This window comes from Engystomops pustulosus, chromosome 6 (genome assembly GCF_040894005.1).
Source record: "Engystomops pustulosus chromosome 6, aEngPut4.maternal, whole genome shotgun sequence".
NCBI classification, from domain to species: domain Eukaryota; kingdom Metazoa; phylum Chordata; class Amphibia; order Anura; family Leptodactylidae; genus Engystomops; species Engystomops pustulosus.
In genome coordinates, this window is record NC_092416.1 from 89,650,909 (window position 1) to 89,668,354 (window position 17,446).

Sequence of the window (17,446 nt, forward strand, 5' to 3'; positions counted from 1 at the left end):
GCAGTCCATCAATAAGGGATAACAGACCGTTAGGAAATTCCTGAATTCATGGGTAATTAAAGGGGTTTTCACATGAAAGCAAATTCTCAGATCTCAACCCCCTTAACCTTAACCCTTAACTTTACAATTTTACTCAGTTTTATTACTATTTCAACTCCTATCACTCAGTGATAGTGATGGTCAGTGTAAAATTCCAGAGTGTGGGCTCTCTAAGCAGACACATTATGATCCATATAGTTCTGTGAGCTGACAATGCGGTTACATTATTAGGGTACTTGTTTATGGACAATTTTATCTGGCTTCTGACATTGTACTAACACATAGAAAGAGAGATGAGACAGATCAGTAATGATGGGATCCATAAGATGCCTATTACACAGTGACAGTCAACTCTCCTACATCTCTGCTATTTCACAAAACACTAGATCTGCTGTGCCTTCCTCCCCATCTTGGATAAAGAACTGTCTGCAGCTTGTAGTTCTCCTCACGCTGCTGCCAACAGGAATGTATGTGTCAGTGTGAGCTCCATCCTGGACTGCTTGGGGCGGGGCTAGAGTGCAGGGAGCGCAGAGAGAGAGAGAAACTTAGCTCCACGGCCGTCACACAGAAATCCAAGATGGCTACCACGACCCTAAGTCAGAAGTTACAGGGTTGTGTTGAGGCGCAACTGAAATTGTATACACCAGGACTGAGGGAAATTAGTTACCTCACTTGTCAAGGTTCCCTATCTCAATAATGGGTTTGGAGGGTAAAATGTACAAAGAGAGCAATGTATAATGTACAAGATGTACAATGTACGCTCATCTGTTCAAAGAGAGCGGGTCCCTACGCTGGTCCTCATGAGGATGGGGTGGTATAAGTTCAAACACATGACTCAACTGGGCTCTTGGACAACCTTCTTCCCTATATGGTGTAATCCTGGGGAGGGGTTCTCGTCTTGGGATCGGAAGGGGTTGTTGCACTAGCAGAAATAATTGGTCGATGGAGTGCTTAAATCATTTGACCAGTCCTGTGAAGAGCTTGAACTCTTCCAATACTTCCAACTGCGACGTGCATTTAATGCACAATTTGCAGGCCAAGTTGTTCATTTTGTCTCCGATATAGTGATTAAATCTCACAAAGGAAGGATTCCCCTTTTCTTGGTTGCTAGGTAAATACCTGTACTTGTTTCCCTTCTCATCCAGACAGCGTTGTGAAGCTGATGTAGGACTGATGTAGGATTGGCAAGACCTATTAGAAATGGTCCCTCCTCTCCCCAAGGTCCAGAGACTATCCTATATATTTGTGATATATAGAGTTTATAAAACACCAGTTATGTTATTCCAGTATGGCATTTGGGCAGATTCTAATTGCCCGCGATGCACAGAACCAAATGCAGATCTTATGCACATGCTGTGGTCCAGTAGGGAGCCGAAACAATTTTGGAAAGAAGTTCTTTCTCTTTTACACAATGTTTTCCATATAGTTTACCCCTGGACAGCAGACTATTTATATTGCGTCTTCTGCCTAATTATGCTCTGGGTGACCCAGTTCTTACTGTTAAACAGCGAGCCCTATACCAGGCCAGGAAAGAAATTCTTACACACTGCATCAGACCCTTCCATCTAGGAGGGAATATAAAACCACACTGAATAATATTATATGACTGCAATACAGTATACTTAAAAAGAAAATGCTTGGAAAAGTTAGATAAAATATGGGAAGAATGGCTTGATGTTCTTGGGCTACCCTATTGTGACAGTGTCGTGGACGCAACGCCATGCTAAGGGGACTTGTGTTAGATAGATACCTAATCGATTCTAGTTAGTTGCCCAATTAAGGGGCGGTTAATCCCTTGGGAGTGTGGATTGCAGGTTCCGTGTTTGATGGATAGGATCAACGGGAAGCTTGGAGAGTGAAAGAGGTCACATTGTTTTTTCTTTTTGTCTGCATGTTAATTTTTTTTTTACTGGGCTAGCCTGTGTGCCTGTTACTGCGTGTCTTTGCTCTCCCCGTGTTGCATGTTGCATATATCAGAAGACCTTAAATTAAAAAAAAGATCTGCCTTAAACGAAATAAGTGATAACAGGTCCCCTGTACTTGTGATTAAATACACTAAAGCAGTGGTGGCGAACCTATGGCACGGGTGCTAGAGGTGGCACTCAAAGCACTCACTGTGGGCGCCCAAGCCATCACCCCAGCACAGATTTTCCATACTGGACTCAAAACCTCCTCCTGCCGTCCCTGGTCACCCAGGATGTGCTGTGATCAGTGCTATTTAAAAGCTACACATCCTTCCTTAGCTGTCTGGGACTACAGGAGGGGCAAGGAGGTGCAGACAAGGCTGTGTTATTATTGGAGCTTCTGCTCTGGGCCCCACAATTATTCCCGTTCAGGGGCCCCAGGAGGGAAGCTGCAATGATAATTTGAATTTCTTCTCTTTTTTTCCCACTGTATTGGTGTCCTCAGGATGCCGATACAATTAAAAGCAGTGACAAAACAGGTAGCAACATGTTACTGCTTAAATTGCCATGTTGGCACTTTGCATTTAAATAAGTGGGGTTTGGTTGTAGTTTGGGCACTCGGTCTCTAAAAGGTTCGCCATCACTGCACGAAAGGTTTCCATCACATGGATATGTGCTAATAAGATTTATGAAAAGGGGCTCTCCTCATGGGACACATACGTTTCACATGCTACATAGGAATTTCATGGATTTAATAAAGAAATGATACAAAGAAACTAAGGGTAAAACTCACAGACACCAAGTCAGAAGAGCCATCATCAAACATCTGGAGTTCATCAAAAGAGTGAGAGAGGGCATGAGAGTCGTGTGGATAGACCAAAAACAGGCGAGAATCTTTGGGAGACCTTAAAAAAATAAAAAACATGTACATTACAGGGAGGTAAAACCTAAATGTATTAGCTTAGACACGTTTGTTATAAAATGCTGTTACAGATCTACCATCACCCTAGGTCTTTTGATTGGAACAATATGGATAAAAAAAATAGTGGTAAACTCAATAGCATTTCATTTTAATATTAGAACATCGCCAGTGAATATACATATTAATGGTATACAATCTGAACAGTGCAATAATAATGATAAGTACAAGATTACAACAATAAGAATTTTTTTAATCCTTCATGACCACGTTAAAACATGTAAGAAGCATCTTATAATTAATAACATTATTTATATATAACACGGTTCTTATTTTTCAGCAGAAGAAGGTTGGAGCTGTGAAGTCAGTCCTCATTCAGATATGCCATTACTTTAATCAACTATGGCCATACACATAAAAAAAATGTTCCAAGCAAGCCAAACGATCATCTCATGTATATGGAGGCCTCAAAGCTCTCACATAAAAGTACACTGTGCAAAAAATAAAGGGAACACTTAAACAGCACAGTGTAACTCCGTTGATCAGACTACTGTGAAATCAATCCATCCTGTGAATCTAATCTCCTACAGGTGTGCAAACTGAACAGACAACAGGCAAAACTGATCGACAATTAGCACAACAACCCCTATACAGGAGTGGTTCAGTAGGTGGTGTCAATTTCTCTGAATTCTTGTTTTTAATTTGGTCATTGCCCTCATTCGTAGAGTCATTGCCAGAGCCCTGCAAAATGACCACAAGGAGGGCACTTAAATCCATGTGTCTGCGCAATCTGTCAGAAATAGAAATGAGGGTAGTAGGATGGGATATAAAAATACAAAACCTTCTAAAAAGAATAGACCACTTTGAAGAAAATAGAATGAAAGTGAAGAATGAAGAAAACTCCATGGGGTTAATTTATCATTGTAGTTTGTTTTCTGGGGTACAGATTTTCATTGCCAAAAATTGCACAATATCTGCCAATCTTCTGCACTTTTCCCTTTTGTTCACTTGCACCAGATTTATCAGGAGAATCCAGATGTGGCAGACGGTTTTAGACACAGTTATCCTATGGGCATGGAAATTAGGGCTGTCATTTTGCTCTTCATAAACTCCTTGCTGCTGTCATGAAGTAACTGACAATGAAATCATTGTCCTCATCTCCCAATATCTATAGAGATCAACTACTAATAAGACCCATCCGGGCCCTGTTATTCTGTCCTTGTAGCACAAATCAAACCAAGGACCATGGCCTCCTAATCAGCAGTTATGGCTTTTGTGATGACACAGACAACGCTATTAAGAGTCAATGTCAAAGCATGGATTGCTGGATTAACAGCGTGCTGACTGGAGGAAAGTGGGAGGACAATCTGCACACGATAAGGAAGTCTAGGATTCCCTTGTTTTGTAGAAATAAAGTTAAAGGAGAAAGTCTGTGGTGTATCATTCAGTTTAAGCTAGTGGTAAGGACCTACTTAGGACTTCTGCAGATCCAAAGAGAACAGTCTGGTGTTAGCACCCATTTAATATATAAAGTTGTGTGCGTGTCCGCTAAAGGAATCTGCACCATCGCGTTTACATTCGACAAATGTTGCACAGCCGCTCTCTGTGACTCACGGAACATCATAGGTTTGGTTTTGAGCCGAAATTTTCACCCCACACTTTCCAAAATCCATTTATTAACCACCACATACAGATTGTCTGCTGCTGCTGCTGTGGCAGTTGGAAGCTGAGCCGTGATTGGTTGCTATTCTGCCACGGATCATTAATATGAGCTCTGAGTTTTGATTGGTTACTACAGGCAATGAGTATAAGACGGTTATGTGTGAGGTAACATGGATAGAGATGCAGATATAGGGGAAGATTTATCAGAAATGTCTGAGGTAAAACTGTTCCAGATGCCCATGGAAACCAATCAGAGATCAGCTGAAATTTTATAAACATCTATGGAAAAATGAAAGCTGAGCTCTATTTGGTTGCCATAGGCAACTAGAGCAATTCTGCTCTCAGATCCTTCTGATAAATCTTCCCGTAGACAACATGACAGTCAGAGACAATGACGGTCAGAGACGGTTAGCGTCAGTCAGTCAGATGTAGAGATAGATACATATAAAAAAATTCTTGGTAACCTATTATATTTTGTTATAGCTAACAGCAGCTATTTCCTATCCTGGGCAGCGCCAGGATCTACAGCTAGTCTAATATATAAAGCTGACTGTGTATGTGTGTGAGTATGTATGTGTGTCCACTAAAGGAATATGCACCGTTGAGTTTACAGCACCATATTTTGCACAGCTGCTGTGACTCAGAACATCACAGACTAGGTATTGAGCTGAAATTTTCACCCTGTGCTTTCCAAAATACACTTATTACCCACCATATAAAGGAGCCATTATCTGCTGCTGTTGTAACAGTTAGAAGCTGAGCCGTGATTGGTTGCTGTTTTGCCACAAGTCATTAATATGAGCTCTGAGCTTTGATTGGTTACTATAGGCAATGAGTAGAAGACAACTTATGCTTGAGGTAAGATAGATGTATACAGAGATAGGGGGAGATTTATCAGAAGTGTCTGTGGTAAAACTGTCCAGTTACTCATTGAAATCAGAGATCAGCTGTAATTTTATAAACAGCTGTGGGAAAATTAAACTTGACCTCTGATTGGTTGCCATGGGCAACTAGAGCAGTTCTGCTCTCAGACACTTCTGATAAATCTCCCCATAGACACAGAGAGTCAGAAAAAGAGACACACACAGACTGTCGGAGAGAGAGACACAGAGACAGTCGGAGAGAGACAAATATAATATTTTTTGTTAACCCATTCTATTTTGCCAAGAGCAGTTATTTACTATCTCGAGCAACACCGGGAGCTAGTAGTATATATAAGGCTGGAAAAAGACAATCAAGTCCAACCTTTAAGATTTAAACAAATGTTTTTTCTCCATAACCCGTGATATTATTTCTCTCCAGAAAGTCATCCAGGCCTCTCTTGAACATGTACATAGAGTCCGCCATAACAACCTCCTGCGGCAGAGAGTTCCACAGTCTCACTGCTCTTACAGTAAAGAACCTTTGTCTATGTTGATGGTAGAATCGCCTCTCCTCTAGGCGTAGAGGATGCCCCCTTGTCCTGGTCACAGGCCTAGGTATAAAAAGATCTTTGGAGAGATCCTTGTACTGTCCGTTCAGGTATTTGTACATTGTAATGAGGTCTCCCCTCAGTCGTCTTTTTTCTAAACTAAATAATCCCAAATTTTGTAATCTGTCATTGTATTCTAGTCCCCCCTTTCCCCTAATAATTATGGTTGCTCTCCTCTGCAGCCGTTCCAGCTCTACTATATCCTTTTAATACACTGGTGCCCAAAACTGTACACAATATCACATGTTTGGTCTGACCAGGGATTTGAATAAGGGTAAAACTATGTCTTTATCATGAGAATCTATTCCTCTCTTGATATATCCCATAATTTTATTTGCTTTAGCAGCAGCCGCCTGGCTCTGGTCACTAAAATTAAGTTTATCATCCATCAATACCCCCAAGTCTTTTTCATCTTACATCAGTTAATTGACTATTTAGAACATAACATGCCCTCAAATTCCCATTCGGACTCCAACAGAAGATGTCGAACAGTTAGGCTGCATTCAGACGAAAGCATGTCTGCACAGCTATGGCTACGACCGGACAGGCATACGCCCGGCGCAATGGACAGGAGGAGGGATGACCCCTCCCCTCTCCATAGAGATGCACTGCGTGCGGACCACAACACGGGGAAAGTTAGGACATGTCTTATATTTTTCCCGTGTTCCCAGTGGTACGGAGCCATTGCAGTGTATGGGGGGCGTATGTATAACCACAAGCTTGCAGTCATACATAAGTCCCATTACGTGTGAATGTAGCTTTAGACTGTAAGGGGACTGGATAACCATCACTGTGGGGTAGTTTTTCTGTGTATAGGGCAAAATGCACCAGATTCAGGATTTCACGTATTTTGTGTCGCATAGTGCAGCTACACCAGAAAACGGTCACGTACGACACAAATATGGAGCGGCCATCTCTTAAATACCTGTGCAAGCAGTTTTCATCTAAAACAACGTGCAAAGTCCGACAGAAAAATGGTGCAGGGTCATTAGTAAATGTGCCCCTGTATCTCTGAAACTGCCTTAAAATCAAAAGCTGTTTCCACAATTATGAAATGCTAAATTCATGAGATAGCGGTGACCTGGTGGCCAATCATCTTAGCTCTAGAAATTATCAGCAGAAATTGACAAACCACTCCAAAACATGTTTCTTTCATGGCATTATCAACAAAATCCACTCGGATGCCTCAAGGAGGCAGAGAGTTTAACACTGAAATCAGTCTCTTCCCACCTCACAAGGCCCACTTCACTGTAACCAATGGTCCTGCATCCAGAGACATTGGGGGTCATTTACTAAGGGCCCGATTCACGTTTTACCCGAATATTTCCGATTTGCGCCGATTTTCCCTGTATTGCCCCAGGATTTTGCCGCATGCGATCGGATTGTGGTGCATCGGCGCTGGCATGCACACGACGGAAATAGGAGGCGCGTCCGAACGAAAACCCGACGGATTAGGAAAAACCGCCGCATTTAAAAAAAGAAAAAAGTGTCGCGGGACTCGCGCTTACCTTCACCAGGAATAGGCCGGTGAACTTCAGTGCATTCCGGTGGGCCTCGGCGGACTTCAGCGACACCTGGTGGACGTCGGAGGAACTACCTTAGTGAATCCAGGCCGGACCCGAATCCACCACAGAGAACGCGCCGCTGGATCGCAAATGGACCGGGTAAGTAAATCTGCCCCATTATTAGCCATTTCTCCTATAGGCCAATGCATAATGCCAATCACAGGGAGGAGGCGTTCAGAGGTGGGGAGGGCCCTCCTTCACTTTATGGAATCAATTTACATCTCACTTCAATGTTGATTTTCTGGGTGAAGCTACTACGCTGGGACAAGAAATAAAGATGAAATGGAAGGTGTTAAGCTGCTTCACAACATACTAGTGATAGCCAATTTTTGATGGAAGGTTCCCTTTAACACTTTAAATACAGGTTCCCTTTGACTAAATAATTTGTGGTTAGCTAAACAGAATATGTTTATATGTATTGCATTGTAAACTACATCAATGAATACTTAGATCAGATAGGATGGCAAAAGGCCAAAGTCATCTGATTTTGGAGCTGCCCATGTTGAACCCATATGGGAACTGCAGCAGCTGCGACTCTTTACGTACCACGTCGTATCCTGCTTCACAGGCCAACTGAACTACTGAGGAATAGACTCTGCATCATAGTGATATATGATGGACAGAGTTCCTTCTTCCTTGCTGAACAACAGTGCCACGTGGTTATCAGGATTACGGGTCAGGTTTAGTAGGGGAGCAGGGGCTCCATCCCTTATAGCTAACTATAATGTAGAAATGTGGTCGATCCATGGAAAATACATGAAGTGATTCTGGGACCAACCATGGCCATGTATATCGGCCCTTAGGCCTTGAACACAAGGTTCTGATCAGTTGGGACTGTCCGCAGCAGAAATTCAGCAGTGATTCTGCCTTTGAAAGTTTTAAACAGATCATATTTAAAGCTACAATACAAAAGAACAAAATGTACAAGATACCACTTGGTTTAGGTTGAATGCAGCGTCACTTTGTATAGGAATGCAAGATAAACTTCTGTTAAAAATCCAAGCCAACAAGTGCAAGTTCTGTCTTACAGTAATAAATGGTTTTATTCACATGAATATTTTACAGAATGGATGCACACAGTCAGGTGCTGTAAAAAATAAAACGCAGGATGAATTATCAGATGCTAAACTATAACCCTGCAATTTACATCTGTATTATAATGGGAAGGTCAATTCTGAATTGTCAGGTCAGGCACTTGAGAAGCAATACCTACATTATCCTAATAGCAGGGGCTCAGCTTCTGTCAGCAACCCACCGGTTCCGGCAGCATATGGAGTAAGTGAAACTATAGCATTTCGTTATGACAAGATAAACCTCATAAATAATAGACAGGAAAACAAATAGGACCACTCAGTAATTCTTCTGAAGCGGGAACATCTATTAACGTTGTGCTGTCTACTCACTTTCACTATTGATGGATTTACGATGCAGTCTTCCCAAAGTAAATAGTGAAGAGGAGGAAATTCTATCTGATTCCCGTTATTAAAACAGCATTTGAACAAGACATTATAAAAAAGAAAAAGGAATAATAGTGTTGTATTTACAGGAAAACACTCTTCATCTTTTCATCTTACATAATTCCCTTACTTACATTTTAATGAGAATTAAGAACCTCTATACAAATTCATGCGGTTCACACCTCATCTAAGAACTGGACTTTAAAGGAAACCTACCACTTGAAGTGGCAGGTTTCCGATGGCAATACAGGCGGTCCCCTACTTAAGGACACCCGACTTACAGACAACCCATAGTTACAGACAGACCCCTCTGACCTCTGGTGAAGCATTCTGAATGCTTTACTATAGTCCCAGACTGCAATAATCGGCTGTAGAGTTCCTGTAATGAAAATTTATTGATAATCCTTGTTCCATTACAGCAAAAAATGTTTAAACTCCAATTTTCACAAGGGCCAATTTTTTTTTTGTCTGGCTCTACAATTATAAAGTATACAGTTTCGACTTACATACAAATTCAACTTAAGAACAAACCTCCAGACCCTATCTTGTACGTAACCCGGGGACTGCCTGTATCGGGCACCAGCTCAGGGTGAGCTGGTGCCGGAGCTCATTTTAGTTAGTGTTTTAAACCGCGGTATCGCTGTTTAAAACACTTTTTAAACGTTGTAGCCGGCGCAGGCAGGTACGCGCTCGGCGCTTACCGTGCACGCGGCTACATAGGAAGTGAATGAGAGCCGCGTGCACGGTAAGCGCCGAGCGCGTACCTGCCTGCGCTGGCTACAACGTTTAAAAAGTGTTTTAAACCGCGATACCGCGGTTTAAAACACTAACTAAAATAAGCTCCGGCACCAGCTCACCCTGAGCTGGTGCCCGATATTGCCATCGGAAACCTGCCACTACAAGTGGTAGGTTTCCTTTAAATATTTCTACCATTGTCTTACTGATAGAAAGAGGAGGGTCTTCATTAATGGAACATTCACAGATTGGGTTGAAGTTACCAGTGGAGTTCAACATGGGTCATTATTCGACCCCTTATTTTTAATATTTTTATTAATGTAATCAGAGGGTTTACACAGTAAAATATTTGCAGATGATACTAAGCTGTGTAAAATAACTAATACAGAGACAGATAGCAGCTGCTAAGAAAGCAAATAAAATAGTGAAATTTAAAGAATGGCTGGATCATCGTACAAGTCACCATCGGTGACACCACTTCATTCTCTTAGATTGTAAGCTCTGGCAAGCAGGGTTTTCACTCCAATTGTTTCATCTGATTATGTAATTACTCTGTAGTGTCTTGTTTTATGTGTATCTGTACCCCATGATCTGTACAATGCTGCTGTATAGTTATGTTCCACAGGACTGGCGCATAGCAAATGTTGTACCAATATACAAAAAAGGATCAAAAAGCAAACCTGGAACTACAGACCTGTGAGTCTAACTTCTGTGGTGGGAAAAATATTTGAGGGGTTTGTTAAAGATGCTATCCTGGAAATTCTCACTGTACATAACCTTATAACCCAGCGTCAGCATGGGTTTATGAGAGATCGGTCCTGTCAGACTAATCCGATTGGTTTCTACGAGGAAGTAAGTTCCAGACTGGATCTGGGGGACGCTGTGGATGTTGTATATCTGGACTTCAAAGGCATTTGACACCGGTCGGCACATAAAATGAAACTGCTGGGACTAGGGAAAATCTGTGTATTTGGGTAAGTAATTGGCTTAGTGATAGAAAACAGAGGGTCGCCATTAATGACACATTCTCAGATTGGGTTGACATTACCAGTGGAGTGCCACAGGGGGTCAGTATTCGGGTCACTTCTTTTTATTATTTTTATTAATGACCTTGTCGTTATTAATGACCTTGTCATTTATTAATGACCTTTACAGAGTCAAGTTTCAATATTTGCAGATGATACTAAGCTGTGTAAAGTAATAAATACTTTATCGATCGATAGTTTAGCATTACAGAGGGATTTGTGGAACATTGAGGAGTGGGCAGAGAAATGGTTGATGAGGTTTAATGTAGATAAATGTAAAGTTGTGCACTTGGGCCATGGAAACAAAAAGTATAATTATGTTTTAAACAGTCAATTACTTGGTAAAACTGGAGCTGAAAAGGACTTGGGGGTATTGGTGGATGGTAAACTTAATTTTAGTGACCAGAGCCAGGCGGCTGCTGCCAAAGCAAATAAAATCATGGGATGTATCAAGAGAGGACTAGATTCTCATGATAAAGACATAGGGGCACATTTACTAAGGGTCCGAATCGCGTTTTTCCGCCGGGTCAAATTGGCACCGGCTTGCATGCGATGAAAAAAGGGGAGCGTGGCCGTCGGAAAACCCGACGGATTCGGAAACATTGTGCTATTTAAAAAAAAAAGTGTTGCTTGACACACATGCAGGATTAGGATGGAGACCCGAATCCTTGTCGGAGAACGTACCGCTGGATCGTGACAAGACCGGGTAAGTAAATGAGCCCCATTGTTTTGCCCTTATACAAATCCCTGGGGTCAGACCACACATGGAATATTGTGTACAGTTTATAAAAAGGACATAGTAGAACTGGAACGGTGCAGACGAGAGCAATCAAAATTATTAGGGGAATGGGGGGATTAGAATACAATGACAGATTACAAAATTTGGGATTATTCAGTTTAGAAAAAAGACGACTGAGGGGAGACCTCATTACAATGTACAAATACCTGAGCGGACAGTACAAGGATCTCTCCAAAGATCTTTTTATACCGAGGCCTGTGACCAGGACAAGGGGGCATCCTACACGCCTACAGGAGAGGCGATTCTACCATCACCATAGACAAAGGTTCTTTACTGTAAGAGCAGTGAGACTATGGAACTCGCTGCCGCAGGAGGTTGTTATGGCGGACTCTATGTACCTGTTCAAGAGAGGCCTGGATGCCTTTCTGGAGAGAAAAAATATCACGGGTTATGGAGAAAAAGATTCTCATGATAAGGACATAGTTTTGCCCTTAAACAAATCCCTGGTCAGACCACACATGGAATATTGTGTACAGTTTTGGTAACGACAATCTAAAAAGGACATGCTATAACTGGAGAGCAACAAAGACTATAAAGGAAATAGGTGGACTACAATACAATGATAGATTACAAAACTTTTGGTTATTCATATTACAGTGTACAAATACTTGAATGCACAGTACATGGATCTTTCCCAGGATTTTTCTATTCAAAGGCCTATGGCCAGGACAAGGGGGCATTCTCTATGCCTAGAGGAGAGGTGGTTCTACCATCGCCATAGACAAAGGTTCTTTACTGTAAGAGCAGTGAGACTATGGAACTCTCTGCCGCAGGAGGTTGTTATGGCTTATACTTTGTAAAAGTTCAAATGGGGCCTGGATACCAAAAATATCACATTATGGGGAAAAAAACATTTTGTTAATATGATGTTGATCCAGAGAGTTATTTTGAATTTCCTATGGGGTCAAGAAGGATTTTTTTCTCTAATTTAGGCCCACTGGTATTAGCCTTGAACAGATTTTTTTGTTTTGCCTTCCTCTGCATCAACACTGTATAATGTAGGATTTATAGGTTTGACTTGCATCTTTTTGTGGTGGCTATAATAGTATATGTGTATTAATACAGTTCCGCAACAATAACTTCAATAGGGCTGTGCTGAACTACCTGATAAAGCATATGAGCAAGGATAGTAGGTTTCTGGAAAAAGAAGATATGCATACAGAAATAGAGAATCCCACTCCCTGGAGACAAGAACGTGACTAAGGAGATGCGTGCAAAGCCCATTATCTAGTTCTAGTTAAAGCAAGCTTACTGTCACAGGTAGTATTCAATATACAGCAAAACAAAATGTGGACTTATTAGGACTACTCTAGTGCCAGTTTGAAATTAAAAAATAAAACCCTATTTACAGGTCTCTATTGGGAACCTAGACACATCAGTAAAAGTTCAACCACTTGCATGTGGTGATACAGGCCATACACCCTGCATTGCTCTTGACAAGAGCCTTTCTCTTCAATAATTGACCTGCTGCAGACTTCTGGAGGTAGCCTTTCTCCCTGAGCACAAAGGATCCTTCTACAATACCACAACTACCTCTCTCCTTCAACATTTTACATTTTCAGAAGGAACATCTGTCAAACATCTTAGATGATCAGACAGTCATATGTTTATGGTGCTTTTACATCAGAAAACAACTGAATGACATGGACTGTGTGAAGGAAAACTAAGCTCCTACCACACAACGCAGACCCATATTCATTTCTGTGAAAGTAATAATAATAATCTTTATGAATAAGCCTGCTACTTACACAGCCAGTATGACATATTTACGGAGAGCCTTCAGCAGGGCTTTAGTTCCACCCTGATGAAAATGAAGAGCTTGGAAGGACACCCCTTCCTTGGTAATAAATATAAGATAGGACCAGCTCAGGCCTGGCTTGCTTTTGCGCACCGATTTGAGTTCTGACAAACTGATTGAGAAGGCCCATTTTTCACGATTTCCATGTTTCACAGCTGTAGAAAAGAAAAAAAGTAAAAAAAATAGTAACATGTATCAGGGGTAATTTTAGACACTGTTCTCTCTTATATTCGTATGTGTCATGGTGCAGAAATCTTGCAGGTGTAAATGGTCATGGCATTTAATGAACTTCAAGATGGATGAAGAATAAAACCAGTAGCATGCCAGCACAAAATTACAACAGGTCTGATTTGTGCCCCCTTCACGAGAAAGGAACATGTACCCACCTAACAAATCTTCCTGTGGGCGAACTTTAGTTCCGACTGTGCTGATAACTGCCCAGTCTGGTTCATAACCAGGGTCAAACATGTCATCCTCTGCTCGACATGCCACGCTGCCTGGAGACTCCTGTACAAAAATTTATGAAAAATAAAAATATCATAATCTTATTTTTACAGTAACATAAAACATATGACCACAACCCTATTCATAAAATAAGTCACTGCCTTGTCCTTCTTCTTTCTGATGTCATCCTTCCCCTTTCACTCTTAGAAAACACATAGGAAGGAAAAATTCATTATTTTGCATGAAGGTGATTCCTGATACTAAAATATTGATGACCTGTCCTGATGATAGGACCAATGGCATAGCTATACACCGCCGGGGCCACGTGTGGGGGTTACTCTACACCGCCGGGGCCACGTGTGGGGGCTACTCTACACCGCCGGGGCCACGTGTGGGGGCTACTCTACACCGCCGGGGCCACGTGTGGGGGCTACTCTACACCGCCGGGGCCACGTGTGGGGGCTACTCTACACCGCCGGGGCCACGTGTGGGGGCTACTCTACACCGCCGGGGCCACGTGTGGGGGCTACTCTACACCGCCGGGGCCACGTGTGGGGGCTACTCTACACCGCCGGGGCCACGTGTGGGGGCTACTCTACACCGCCGGGGCCACGTGTGGGGGCTACTCTACACCAATAAGGCATGTGTGGGGGTTACTTATACTGCTGCGGCATGTGTGGAGGCTACTCTATACCGCTGCGGCATGTGTGGAGGCTACTCTATACCAATAAGGCATGTGTGGGGGTTACTTATACTGCTGCGGGAATGTGTGGGGGCTACGCTATACCGCTGCGGCATGTGTGGGAGTTACTTATACTGCTGCGGCATGTGTGGGGGGTTACTTATACTGCTGTGGCATGTGTGGGGGTTACTATATACTGTTGGTTATGTGCAGGACTAAAATATATACTAGGGGGGGTTCTGCTATCTAACTTAAATAGGATTGCATTCATAAAAGAAAGTGTACAGTAGTATATATTATAATATATTGAGGTGTTTCAGTGTATTATATGTATATGCAATCACCCAGGTGGCAAATTCTGCAGTGATAAGTCATGGCTGAGAGAAGTTTCCATGATGTTCTCTACTTGATGGAGAAGAATTGGTAACAATGAAGAGAGTATATTCATTTTTGGTATATATTTATAGGTACAGGATATAACTATGTGCTATTTATTCATTGTTGATACAAATTTATATGTGCAGCAAAGTCATCGGTATCTATGTGTTTGGTGTATTTATTGCTGGAACATATTTATATTATATTTGTATATAGATTTTAGGTGTATGTGTGAGATATATATATATATATATATATATATATATTAATTAGTATTTTTGCTAGGGGGACATGTTTTTCTATTAGCACAACATATTTCATTCTTATGATTGTTTTGATGGGGGGGGGGGTTCATTTTTCCCTTCAGGCCTCACCGGATGTGTTTGCCCCCTTGTGCTGAAACCGTAGATACGCCACTGGATAGGACAACAAAGGAGAAAACAGGACAAATATACTGTTAATAAGATTTATTTCTAAAATATTTAAACATTTAGAGAAGACCATAAAATAACTATTAAAAACAATTAAATGTACATAAGACCACCATAGTTGGTGGTAGTTGTACTTCCCAAGAAGTGAGCCACAAATCATACATATGTATATAACTATCAAATAAGCAATGTACAAGACCAGAATGGCAGAGATGAAGGTACTTAAAGGGATGTTCCCACGAACAAAAGTTAGGTTTGCTTTAAGTTAGCTAGCTGATCAGTGGGGTCTCAGTGATAAGACCCCCACAGATCACAAAAACAAGGGGTTTGAGTCGGTCCCCTCGTCGCTCCGTCAGACTAATGGAGCATACGGCCGCACATGACCCTTCTGCTGCATTAATCTCAATGGAGCTGACCGAAATTGCCGAGTGTTGCTAATTATTAATTTGCTGAGCGCCACTAATTATTAAATTACAGATTAGGGCAGAGGCAGGCTGGAAGTATCTAACATCTACTTCTGATGGTAGATTCCTAATGGTAGGTTTCCCTTAAAAGAAATCACAAAGTAAGTATGAAGTAGGTGACCCAGTCCAAGTCAGTCAATACCGGCAGCTAGTGGTGGTCCAGAGTCTGAGCATCACACGCGTTCCGTCTCCAAATTAGACTTCCTTAGTAGTTATGGTAGTTTGCTCTGTGTCCTACAGCTGGCTGTTATAGCCTAGCATTGTCTTGCATTAGGAGGAACCCAGGACCAACCACACCACCAAATGGTCTCACAAGGGCTCTGAGGATCTCATTTTGGTACCTAATGGCAGCCAGGATACCTTTTGCAAGCACATGGAGGGCTATGCGGCCAGCCAAAGAAATACCTGTGGACGTCGGCCCTCATTCCTTCCTTATGGTATCGATTTCTAACCGTTTGTGCAGACACATGCACATTTGTGGCCTGCTGGAGATCATTTTGCAGGGCTCTGGCAGTGCTCCTCCTGTTCCTCCTTGCACAATGATGGAGGTAGTGGTGCTGCTGCTGGGTTGTTTACCCTTCTATGGCCCACCCGAAGTCTCCTTGTGTACTGGCCTGTCTCCTGGTAGCGCCTCCAGCCTGGGAACACTACGTTGACAGACACGGCAAACCTTCTGGCCACAGCTCGCATTGATGTGCCATCCTGGATGAGCTGCACTACCTGAGCCACTTGTGTGGGTTGTAACGTGCTACCACGAGTGTGAAAGCACCACCAACATTCACAATTGAGCAAAAGATCAGCTAATCAGCTAATTGCCTGTGAAGTTGATTGTCAATCAGTGTTGCTTCTAAAGTGGACAGTTTGAGTTCACAGAAGTTTGATTGACTTGAGTTATATGGTGTTGTTTAAGTGTTCCCTTTATTTTTTTTTTTTTGAGCAGTGTATATATATGTACATATGTTTTGAGCAACTACACACCTTGTATGGTAATAGGCAGTGTGTTAGGTGGGCTACCATACCCACGCAAACTATGTTGGTCTTCTGCACTTTATGTACTTTTAATTGTTTTTAAATGGGTGTTTGCTTATTTTGAGCCTTTTTCTACTTGTCCTGTTTTCTCCTTTTTTGAGCAGTTGGAAAGTTAACATGTATTCATTCTACAAAGGAAGGCACCTGCACCAATCAGACGAGCAATGTAGCCCTCATTACCAACTGCTATACAATGCACTTCAAGTCAAACAGATTGTATAACTCATTAACATTACTAATGAAACAGTGCTTACAGGAACAACACTATAGCTGTCAACAGTCGATCAGTGGGGGTACAGGTATCGGTACCCCCACTCACAAAATGCAAATGACCTTTCCTCATTAATTCTCTCATCTCAGAGCTATATTCACAATTTTTCTGGTTGCAGCTTGTAGCAGTCAACAATGTTTGCTTACAAGCACCTGAGTTCTTGAAGGGTTGCACTTTCCAAATGCAAATCCCCAGCACTTTCCATAGTGCAACATTACTAAAGCCTGTGCTATAACGGCAGAGGCTCCAATGTATGTACATAAGGGCTACCACACACAGTCTTTGTTCATGGAATGTAAACAGTGGCATGTTACAGATTGACCACACTGCCGGGGACAGAACCCAAATAGTGCATCAAATACAGAATATGATA

The 17,446-nt window shown here is 42.0% G+C and overlaps 1 protein-coding gene across 2 annotated transcripts in view; it reads right to left on the bottom strand.

The window, feature by feature from the left end:
• Window positions 1-17,446, bottom strand: part of TBC1D17 (TBC1 domain family member 17) — a 47,619-nt gene that overhangs the window by 26,673 nt on the left and 3,500 nt on the right. For both annotated transcript variants that reach the window (XM_072110325.1, XM_072110326.1), the window contains exons 4-6: window positions 13,761-13,881; window positions 13,325-13,529; window positions 2,737-2,848 (exon numbers count right to left, since the gene is read on the bottom strand). In XM_072110325.1, the coding sequence (XP_071966426.1) occupies window positions 2,737-2,848; window positions 13,325-13,529; window positions 13,761-13,881 (438 nt within the window). The remainder of the gene's footprint in view (window positions 1-2,736; window positions 2,849-13,324; window positions 13,530-13,760; window positions 13,882-17,446) is intronic.